Genomic DNA, 12250 nt, shown 5'->3' on the forward strand with positions numbered 1-12250 from the left:
TAAACCACATTATTTTTGTAGTGGGCTAAAGATGAAAAGCTTAAGAAACATGAAGGCTATTATATACTCTTTCCAGAATTCAGATGTTGGCACTTTGTTACACAGAAGGGACTTGTTTTTCAAAGGAAATTTGAATGCTTGCATTAATTTCACACAATTTCCCTAATCAAATAGATACATTGCATATAATCTATTATACTTCAAGAATTTTGTTGCCTATGTTAAATCTAAAGACTTAGAGAAACTACTAAAGATTTTTAAAATGTAAGAGGCCAAGTGGTCATGGAAATAGACCAATCTAATCTCTCCAGAGGCAAAGCACTGTGGTCATAAACTAGCTATAAAATCAGCTATTACCCATGATATTTGGGCCTGCACTCCAAAAGAAGTTTTTTTTTTTTTCCTCTGGAAGAATATTTCATCAGGGATATGAAGAACCCCCAATCAGCTCAATGATCCTCAATAAAGACAATCTAACATAGTATTTCATCCTGAAACAGCACAAAACTTACTTGCAAACATCTCTCTGACATCAGTTTTGACAAAAACAAGTTCTGCCATTGCTTTCATGCCTCAATGTCCAAGTGAGGAACTAAATGAAAAGAACAATACTGAAGCCTCCCAGAGAATCCCTCTCAACCATGTAACTGCTGGAAAACACACATTCAGTTGAAGTACTTGTAATGCTCCTAAGACACCATTACACTCCTCTGCCTTCCTCACAGTCAAGGTACTTGAGAAAGGAAGACATTTTTCTCTTTCAGATATCATCACGTAAATTGAGCCTCAAACCAATGCAAGCCTTCATAAGTACCCATAACAATAGCTCAGTCATCTTCAGAGACTGCAGTATCTAAATTCTCTGTAAACAAGAATTCAGATACATGTAGGTGAGTCAGAAAGTTTAATGCATCTAGAGTGACAGAATTCATGCCACTGAAACATCATATACTCACTGAAATCTTCATTTTACTAGCAGTGAACGGCTGAGACATAGCAGCAGTTTAAAAAAATAAAACTCTTGCACTCAGTCTATGGTGCTCTGTGAAAAATAATTATAACAGGCAACAACTTCTAACAAGCTGTCATGGTGGTGGACATTTGTTGTTGGCTTTGTTAGACCTCCCCCCCCACCCTGAAGTAATATTTAAACCATATTCTCTTGCATTTGTGCCTGCTCAGTAACCTTCAGTAGGGATTTCACAGACTGTCATCCCCCTAATAAAGATCATGCAACAGCTCAGGTTGAGTTTAGAAGAATCACATAGAAAGAAGCACCAGTGCCCTTTACAAGATAATGGACTATTTTCGTGGTTTGTCAATATATAGCATCAAGGTGGTCTCATCAATACTACACAGTTCTTTCCCTACACTATTTCACTCTTAAGCCTCTATTACTTCATATGTGCACATCTCCCAAAAACTTTTATTTGATAATCCCACCACCTAAAAGAGCTAGAGATGCAACTGTTACCCAGGAATCCCTACACTATTTGAAAGCCCTTACAGCCATTGTGGGACTGTCATCCAGCTGAGAATTAAGGGCTTAGGTTTTTATGCCTTAAACTCAGAGGTTAATGAAGTGGCAGCATCTTAGTCCTTCAAACATTTTGGCACCTGTGTAAAATAAAAAGTCACTGGAGATGCTAAGTGCTAGAAGGATCCCAGAGAGCCTCAGGCTTTCACCAAGTCCCCCTCCAACAGTTATTCTGAGCCCTGCCAAGCCATTTAGACCAGGCAACAGCACCAAGTGCTTGTCCACCCACAGCAAGGTCCAGTGCAAGTCGGGCAGCCAAGAGCTGAAGACTGCATTCTGTACAAATAGGAAAGGTTCTGCCCCTATAGCACAGAAATGTTCCCTTAGGAGGTCCTGAATAAGGCAGAAAGACCACCCACCTATATCTAAAACATTTAAACCACTAAGAAAACTCTTTCTTCAGATAAATAGTTTGTTCCATTTTCAGCCTTTTGACAGACAGAGCTCATGCAGACCCTTGTATCTCAGCCAGCAGTTCTGAAGAAACAAATGCACAAGCTCCAAATGCAAGCTCCCTCCAGCCACAGTCCCATGCCAAAGGCTGGGAACAGTAACTGGAATAGTAACTGTGTCTAACCCTTGAACAAAAGGGTCCAGGAACATCCAGAAGGAAAGCTGACCTGTCCCATGAAGATGTAGGCAGCATTTGCCCAAAGACCTGTCTTTGCTGCTTCAGACCCCAGTCTGGTATTTCTCACCTCCTCAGTCTCAGAAGAATTGAATGCCCAATGTGGATGACAATAGAAAATTCAGCCCTGCTGCTCTAAATTTTAATTCTAGTGCAAAGCATTTCCCCTTTGCCCAGCTGACTGCTTTGCCAGCATTGAGCTCCCATAGAGAAACCTTGGAAGCCAAGCAACATTCACATCTACCTGGAAATAAATTTTGTGCTTCACAGAAGTGCTACAGGAAACTGCTGACTGGGTAACACTGCCTTGGTGTCTCTGAAGGATGTCTGCTTACAGCCACTTTGATGCATGCAAAACAGCCTCTCTGCACAGAAAATAAGCCATGAGAAGAGCTTTTACACAGCTCTGCCTCATCAGATAGGCCAGAAACTTCTCAGCTGTGACAGTGACATGCAAGTTTGCTAGCACTGGTGTGGGAAGCCCAGAAAAGTCCATCTATGGGCCTTGTTACTTAGTCTCTCCTTATTACTCAGTTGCAGGAGAGCAGGATGCAGTTGCAGTTCAGTAGCTGAGGGGCAGACTTGCATCTCAGGTACACAGAGAATGCTTAAAATGCTGGAGATAAAGGGAAGATCTACAAGGTCCTGCTCAAGCATAGACATATACCTACTGTAATAATTCACTTCTTGTGTTTTGCCATTCAAGATCTGAATGGCTTCCTGGGCCTCTGGCACTCCCCCTGTTCATCTTCCTGAGGAATCTAACAATTTACTGAAGTAATCTGATGTACATGAAGCAATAGGTATTTGCAGCAAGCAACCTTTCCTGCAGCACCCAGGCCTTTTCTCTAAGCAATACTGCCCTCTGGCAACCTATGCCTAAAACATCCACCTCATCCTGCTGTGCTAGAAGGCTGCAATTACACAAGCTACCTTCCTCAGTCTTATGATATAGTTGTGGGGTCACCAGGCCTGATTTCTCCCTCTCCCATCCCCTTCAAAGTAGCTGCATGCTTTTCAGACTGGGCATTTCAGATGCCTGGTTTTCCTACTAAAATGCCTTTTCAGCACTCAGCTATCACAACGTTAGAGGAGAAAAGGAAGAAACAGGTCAAGGAACCTGCCATAAATACCCTTAGAAACAACATTTCTATATGAAATTGCATCCTTTAAGTCATCACAGTATGCCACAATCTCTCTTCATTTTATTCCCTATCAATTAAAACTAAATTAAATTACATCAAGAAAAAGCACATATAAATTATTTGACCCAAGTTTCTCCCTCTTACCAGTTTACTGCACCCTCACAAGGGGAAAATTTTATTGCAGTTGATGAGAAATGGTAGCAAGAAGAGAAGAACAAGTATAAATTCGATTCAAAATTATCTGTAAAATATGGTTTCAAGAGAACTGTTTTACTGAGATGTATTTGGCCCTGTCTCATCGTGCATTTTCCTGGAGGTTTAATACAGGGCTAGGAAGAAGGGTGAAGATAGGAGAATACAGAGCCACAGTTAATTAACCTGCAACAGCAACAGAGACAGAAAACATCAGTGTTCCATGGTCTGCAGCTACATGTTTTTTCAGTCTAAACCCAAATCCTTTACACTGAAGTAAATCCTTCTGTTGCCTTGTGTTTAACATTAACTGTTAATCAAGAGGCACAGAAGTTCCAGAGTTTCTTGACATGTGCACTTATTAGCTCCATTTTCCCCATATAAAAGTGTCAAAATCAGGCAACTCACACATTTCAAAACTTATACTGTATTTGGTGATGCCTATTTTTTTCCCTAATTAGTCAGCAAAATAACCAATGAGCATTCCAAAAGCAGTATTCAAATCTGCTATTTAGCAGTAGGCCACTAATTCTTTACCAAGGCTAAATTTAAAGGGTTTGTTCACCTACAGAGGGGAAGCCAAGGAAAATGGGTGGAGAGGGAAAAGAGGAGAAATTGGGAGTGCTGAAAAAAACAATATTTATGTTTGGTAGAAAGATATTAGAGGCAGAAACAGCACCCCTCATAGGAGCAATACATACTTGCCAAAGCTGCTTTTTCCTTAGTGGCTCATTAGGATTCCACACTTTGTCAGACCACACTGAATGAATTGTTCCCAGAGTACAGATGAAAGATAAAAAAGGCTTGACTTGTACTTAATGATCCACCATTACCCTATCTGTATGTGGATAAAGTTTCAGCATTTAGCATGCAGTATGCATGTAATAGTGACTACTGTGTCTCACAGACCATCACTACCTGGTGGAGAAGGAAAGCTGACACCACCATTCCTCTGAAGAGAAATGCAGTTATTATTAGCTTTTCAATGAGAGTGTGTAGCTTGCTTTATTAGCCATTGTTTAAAGCACTATAATTAGAAAAAGTGTTAGATATGCAAGATAAACCATCTTCCCTCAAATAATACATGCTCCCCTGCGAGTTATAATCATTATACATCGTGTTAAAGAGTTTTTGTAGAAGTTTCTTTACACTGACTAGAACCATGCAATCATTGGGCCACTTTCACATTGCAGCAAAAAAACCAATACATCCATAAAATGTGTCCCAGTCACTGCTTTTCTTTATGAGGACCTCTGAGCAGCTATTAAACAGCAATTATCTTGGATGCTGTACTAATCTTTTAGGTGTAACAGAGGCAGATATTCTGTACATTGTCAGCTGGTTCAATTGTAATCCCTGCTACCCCTCTTCCCCCTAGCCCCAAGTGAAGCAGAACTCAGTTAAAGTATAATTAATCTGGCCAAATTTGTCTGCATTTCAAAGTGCATCTTTATGCTCCCTAAAATGAAACAAGTGTGTTACCCAAGATAAGCTTAAAATTATTTGCATAAGATAATCAGCACACACTTGAGATTACTTTGATTTTTAGGTAGGCATATCATTTATGCAAGCAAACATTCTTTAAAAAGGTAAGATTCATCACTTCTGATACATGAGGAACTGAAATACTGAGACTGAGGTTATAATTAAAAAGGATGATGTTACAAACAATTAGCTGCTCTCCAGCACACATTGCAGGGATGCCCTGACTTCATTACTCCTTCACAAAGGCAGCACCATAGCCCCCATTAAACTGACAGACGGGAGGGCTAAACTTGAGACTGATTTGAAAAAACAACCCTGTTCTGGTAACCCCTCACTCAGGCAGAATCTTCAGGTTAAGTCTCCCACAACTGAGCACCCTGAGCTGCTGCCAGGTCAGCCAGACATGGCACTCCCATCACCCTTTGGCACCAGCACTTCTGAGCACCCATGGACCAAGTGGACACCCCACAGGAGGGACATTTCTTGCAGAAGTGTTTCTTTCTTTATTGGAAAGCAAGTTTTGTGTGCAAAAGTTTGGCACTATCAGATTTACAAAGCCTACAGCTGTGGGATTGTGACAACATAGTCCAGGTATTGCCCCCTTACTCTACGTCAATTTCTCATTGCACTTACACAGATTCCATGATGTCAGCAATATTTCACAAGCCAGAATAATTTAAGTATCTACTTTCCTGCTATCAATAAAGGAGATAACCTTTAATCTGAAATACATTGTGTTACATCACTCCAGCTGCTGCTTAAGATGGTCTCCTGCAGTATCCAGCCAGAGTGACTACAGTCTAAAGGATTTACTGTAAATTAATGGCTCTTCTTAAATATCTCATACGTACTTAGAAAAGCAAATATGGATTATTTGTTCCTTTTAAAAATTTATTCTACAAGCACACAAGAAGTCTGTCTTAAGTGACAGAGTATCCAGCCTTGGAGAGAGAATACTGTATCTGAACAGCTAAACCCTCAAGTTTTAATTTATATACATATTTCCAAACCCTGCCTGAGCATCCAAGCCACTCACTGTCAGATCCTTAGTTTACACCTGCCTGAAGCCTTGCTAATCAGATAATTACACAAACACTGTCCAGACAAGAAGAGTGAAAGGACTCAAAGACAGACATTCTTCAGGATCAAAGGATACAGGCAGAAAACAGTATAGCAGAAAGTGGTGCAGAGAATATCTGACCAGCACAGAGCATCCAGTCCTCCTTCACCCACAGCAGCCTGGGCTGCAAGCAGGGCTAGAGGCAGTCACAGAGCTGCTAAATGTCAGCACGCTCCTCTCCAGAGGAGCACATCTGAAGAACCAGAGAAAGCATCTCTCAAGACCATTTAAAAAAACCAACCAAACAAAACCAAACCCCAAAACAAACCTCAACTTACTTCTTTTTAATTGCTTAGAGACTGCAGGTCATTTTAGGGAAACAAAAATACAAATATACTTTAAAGAATGTCTGCCCTTTAAATAAGGACTAAGAAATTATTTTAATATTGAACTCAGTTACTAGACCGAAAATTGTCCAAAGGAGCTAGCAAGTCACTGGTTTTGAAAATACATAACAGGTATATTATACTATAAACAGGTTTGTACTTATTGTAAAAACAAATTTGTTAGCTGGACATTTATTTCAGTTATGCAAAATTTACATTATTGTGAAAATTGCCCTTTTGCTATTTAAAAAAGTTTTAAGCTGGTTGCTTATATAGCTAATTTTCAAAGAACTGTCTTTCACTTCTTTACTTAAGTGTTTCAAACTGTGCTTTCCACTCATCTGTTCAAGAAGCATAATATGTACCCAACTGCAAACCTGCACATTTTTCAACAAGAATCTGTATTACACACAGACCTCCTTAGGAAATTTTTAAGCATGTTAAATAAAAATGGTCTTGTGTATTGGTGTATGTAAGCAGAATGAACAATTGAGTCACAACTGGGATGATTTTTTTCTGCCATGTAAACACACTTCTGCAGAGTCATGCTCTTCTTGCAGTTCACCCTGCACTGAGGGACTGCAGATCTAGTCAGACATGAAAAGGTAATGTGTTTTGGGCTTTTTTTACCCCCAGCCTCTCTACCTGTACACTCAAAGGAGGACTCAGAAAAATCAGTATATAGGTACAGTTCAAGAAACTGCTGCTATTTCAATAAGTAGCTCACATTATGCATGCCTTCTGTCAGCTGAACACAGATCCCTCTTCCAAAAATTATATAAAAGCATCTGAGCAGGGGGATGGAAACTGTGACGTAAGAGGCAGCCAGTGGAAAGACATATGGAGGCAGAGAAATCAGAAAGATATCAGCAGTTGGCAAATCTCCTCTTGCATTTCACATTCATATGCTCACCACATTTAGATACAAAGACAGTATCTAATATTCCAGCACCAGAAGGGAGGCTGTTTCCAGCATCCTCCCAAGAAGCACATTCCATTATAGACATAGCCCTGTGCAGCACAATAATCCTACATTGCTCATCTCAGTTTTGTACTTAAGCCAGACTTAGTGACAACACACTGGACTGTAGTGAAATCACACAGCACATTACTATTACACCATCATGCAAGTATGAATTATCAGCTTATGTTTACACATTGCCTTTGTGTCCTGAAATATGAACAGGGCAAAAAGCATTAATGATACTTGACTGTCATCAAGACATTTTCTTCTCAAATTGAAAAATACAAACTACAAAGAAAACTTCTCCCTGAAGCACCTTCCTGTATTCACTCTAGTAAGACAATACTAGTGAAGTTCTCAAAGTTTTCCCTGTGTTTTAGTCTAGCTTGGTTTAGGGTTAGTTTTAGGGTTTTGGGGGGATGTTTTCTTTTTGGTTGTTTGAGGCTTTGTGGTGTTGCTTTTGTGTGTTTTTTTTCTTGAGAGGGATAAAGGATTTTTTTAAGATTTCTTTGGTGGGATGGGAAAGGTGTGTGCAGGGTAGTATAACAGGACATTTTCACTTGCATTACTGCAATATGCTCAATGAAGAGTCAAGAACTATTGCTTCTATGCCACAAAATACACAGTGCTTCTACCAAACCCTCCTTGTGGCACTTATGCTCTTTTACCTGGAGGACAAATAAAAGTCATTTCCTTCAATGATAACAGAGCTGAGAGCAACATACAGCTATCACTGTGAAAGCTGTACTGGTAATCATATAAAACATAACAAGCAAACAAAAAGGCAAACCTATTTGTTCCTGCTTTCCCTTTAAGCAGGGTGTATTGTCCTGGAATGATCCCTCCATGTACCCCAGAAGTGACTACCAAGTTCAGCAAATGCTGAGCTTTTCTTTCACATCCCTCAAGAATTATTTTTTTAGCAGCATATTGGGACATTACAGGTAATAAATCATTGACAATGAATTCCCAAATGCAAAAGCCAACCCCTCACAGCAGCCTATTAACCCTATTAACTAAACTCGTGGGTAATTATCAGCCATCAAGTGTTGAGAGCTCTCTGTTTGTTGGACACAGAGAGAATTTCTTAAGCATCCATTAAGAAGCTATTAAGACACATGCAGGCACTTGAGTACAGCAGGAACAAATTAGCTGCTTTGATATATTTTGTGATTGTTGTTGAGTCTTCAAAGAAATGGCAATCCTGAAAGATAACTTTTCCATCTTAATTTTCTAGGATCCTCTCGGGAAGGAACAACAGCTCTAGGTATGTATTATGCAAACATTACTTACATGCTGTGGCTGGTGCAGCATGTCAGAATGATTGTAAGCAATTATTACCTTCACATTCAGACAACATTAATATGGCACAAACATCTTGGAGATACTGTGATTTTCTGTGGCTGAAGTGCTCTTGTGCACTGTCAGGCAGGTCAGAGATGCTCAAAGAGGCAGCTTTTCTGCAGGTCAGCTGTCTACACTTCAAATGTGATGCCAACACAAGAGAATAGCAGGACTAGAAAAGGAAATGCAGAGCACTTGCTAGATGAGATACTCTAGGGAACAAATAAATGGGGATTTTTGAAATGTCAAGCTTGTTTCTGTAGAAGTTCTAACAAGGCTATTACTCAGAAGCATTCACAAGAAAGGAAAATATTACCTGATATTACAAGATAAGTAATTATAATGTATTTGTGCAGCACACATTCAGCATATGTATAGGCTCACACTTTCTTTAGAAAGTGCTTTGAGTTTTGTTCAGTCACTGAAAAGAGAAACCATGCTTTACTTAATTAACTGCTCAAACGATCTATAAAGGTGTTTGCAGGAGTTATTTTGTCTTTATTATGGATTTTTAGGAAGCAGTAATTCACCTTTCTATATCAAGGAGGCAGAATAGAGAGTACATAAAGCTATAAATACTATTAATTGCAGAGTAAGGCGCAATATCATTAAGAGTTATGGAAACTGTCCCATCTCCTTTATTCCTTTTGCATCTGACTATCTAGCTTAAGAGAAAGATTAATTGAACCATTCCATCAAAACCCTGGTTGGATTCAACCCTTGCCAAGAATGAGCTAGCATTGATTACTTATAAGAGCTAGCAGTTTTAGAGCCAGTTTAGAGGCACAGAATAATCCCAGAACCTCAGAAGCTGGGCCTTGAATGAGCAGACAGCTGTGCCACCAGCATGAAGGAGACAAAAGCATATGATCAGTAGCAATTCAAATAGATCAAGAAGAGACATCAACTGTAGTTGATCTATTTAAATTCATGAGATCATATTTGGAAACATGGAAGAGAGCTGCAAGAATAATACATCTCTTTGAATTAAGTCTTGCAGAAAATTTATCTTTTGATAGTCTGTCTTAACATCTCAAGGCAGACTGACACCATTAGATGCAACATCAATAAAAAGAATAAAGGACACCAAAACTAATGATTAATAAAGGAGCTCTGAAAAAAATATTCTGGGTTGGGAGAAGGCAGTTTTTTTAGAATTAAACACTATGGCAACAAGAATCTTTAGTTACAGCTTGTGTACATTTATAGATATACACACAGTATGTGTGTATATATACATACACTTTTGTAACCTAAACATGCATTTTACTTTTACAGGCTGCTGATATGTCAGCATAAGAGTATAAATCAGATCACTCTCTTTAACCATGGATATCCTTTACACTGAATATCCATAAGTTCCTTTCAGCACTAAAGGAATCCCAAAAGCAAGGATAGATTATCTAACAGAGAACAGCAAGGACTTATCCCTGTGAGCAGTCTGCAGAGAACCCACAAATCCACTCTGCAGATCAGAGCAAGCAACTTGAGGCAGCAATTTTCCCTTCACAATATCCCCCTTTTGGCATCCCAGATTAAGATATCTGCTAAGGCCATGCTCTTATTAAAGAAGTCAGAAAGCCTAAAGAAAGTCACAGCAGAGTTACTGCATAGCTAAGTGGAAAAGAGGCAAATTGGATCCAAGACAGTTATTCCATAGGTGAAAAGGAGCAGCAGCCACAGGCAGGCTCCTGGGGCAGCAAGGCAGAACGAGCAGCCAGTGGTCAGCAGGGCACAGTGATCAACCCTTTGCATTGCCCCTCACCCAAGCAGGGCTCCCCAGCCCCTCAGCAATGTTGCAGAGCCAGGAGAAACCCTCCAGAGGTGATGAAATGCTCTCAGCTCAGGGTATCATCCCTCAGGCACACCACTAAATACTCCCAGGGCAAGGTAGACCTGCATTGCCAGGGCTCATCTCCACTTCTTGGGCAAACAAAACAGGAGATTTACACTTCAAAGCTACTGACCTGGCGTTGTTCCAATAAACACTAAGTTCCAATTCAAGCTGTTATCAAAATCACATGCCAGACCTAGAGGACAGCCTTAAGGCTGAGAGAAAGTTTACTGTCCTGTTTCTCTGAAGTGCATCATGACAGAAAACACCAAAGCATAAACAAAAATAACATACACAAGTTACAAAGAAATGGGGCACTTCTGTCATTAACTATTCCCAGTGGTGGCAGCTGATTAGGCCCATAGACACTTGGTAACTAGCTTAGATTTAGGTTTTTGTTCCAGCTGTTTTCTTTGAAGGCCTATTAAGGACAATAACAGATTCCCTCAGCACACTAAAGAGCTGTATCTTAGAGGGTCAGGTTTCTACCAACATACATTAACTAACAATTTGGTGCCTCAGGTCAGTTCACTCTAAGGACAGAAATTAGTTAAATAAAATGAAAAAAAAATTAAACAAAGGGCAAAAGAAATAGTTTTTATGATAACTTCCTCCCCTCTCCTAAAGAATAGGATACACATTCAGTTCAAATAGACTTGGGTTTTGCTCCTCTTTACTTTTTCCAATCACTTTAGCATCACAAATAGATACAGGAAAAAAAAAATCCGAGAACAGAGATTTAAAATAGAATATGTATAAACAATTCATAACTCAAGTTCATAGCAGACTGCTACCTCCTGCTACATAAACCATCACTAATGGACAGCACTACAATAATTTTATACCTCAAGGAGCACATTTCCAAGGGAGATCCCCTTAGAAGTAAAAACAGGGTTATAAGGTACAGTACAGAACCATCATAAAAAGCCACAAAGCAAACATGCTGAGCAATTAGATTTTTCTGCTTATAATAGCTGCATTTTTACCCTCCATAATATCAAATTATCTCAGACCACACCATCCCTTGTTCTCTTTCCTAACCCACAAAGGCCTATTACCCTTAACTATTTTTAAGCACATCAGCAGAAACCATAACTTTCCATTTCTCAGTGCACAGCACACTTACTTAACCAAATCAAATGCAGCTCTTCAAAGTGCAACACCATGACTGTGAAAAGAGTCACCAAGTAAAATTTTACTATCTATTAATTTACCTACCTGCAAATAACAATACCAGCAGCTTACATGAAAGCCCTTTAAAGTACTTTGGTCAGTAACAACTCTGATTCTAGACATAAATTCTTTAGCTAAAATTTTCACTGCTTATACAGAGAACACAGACACTTCTGGGATGGGTTTTTATACCAAATTCAATTCACATGACTGAGGCTTTCTCATGAGTGTGACTCATCTGCACCTGTGATGGATAAAGTGATTTAAGCTGAAGATGAACTACTTACTACAAGTTGCTGCTTATCAGATAGAATTGGGAAGGCAGCAGAGCAAACATAGATACAGCAGAAATGCCAAATATTTCCTTAATAGATTTACTGCTTTGACCTGTTTTCTTACACTGAACACCTGAGGATCTTGGACACTCTCAGGTAATTGTTAATGAATAAATGACTAGGGCTGGCTGTGGCCAACTTGTAAAAAGCTTCACCTTAATTGTGCT

The 12250-nt window shown here is 39.4% G+C and overlaps 1 protein-coding gene across 2 annotated transcripts in view; it reads right to left on the reverse strand.

Annotated features, from left to right (window-relative positions):
• LOC306799559 (uncharacterized protein) overlaps window positions 1-11984 on the reverse strand; it is a 33084-nt gene extending 21100 nt beyond the window's left edge. The window contains exons 1-2 of one of the 2 annotated variants that reach the window (XM_079300761.1): window positions 11794-11911; window positions 513-592 (exon numbers count right to left, since the gene is read on the reverse strand). In XM_079300761.1, the coding sequence (XP_079156887.1) occupies window positions 513-570 (58 nt within the window). In that variant the 5' untranslated portion in view covers window positions 571-592; window positions 11794-11911. Of the gene's footprint in view, window positions 1-512; window positions 593-11793 lie in introns of both variants that reach the window. The other variant, XM_079300762.1, reaches the window with a different exon arrangement.
• Window positions 11985-12250: the final 266 nt, after the last annotated feature.

Source organism: Erithacus rubecula, assembly GCF_903797595.1.
Source record: "Erithacus rubecula genome assembly, chromosome: 3".
Taxonomy (NCBI): Eukaryota; Metazoa; Chordata; class Aves; order Passeriformes; family Muscicapidae; genus Erithacus; species Erithacus rubecula.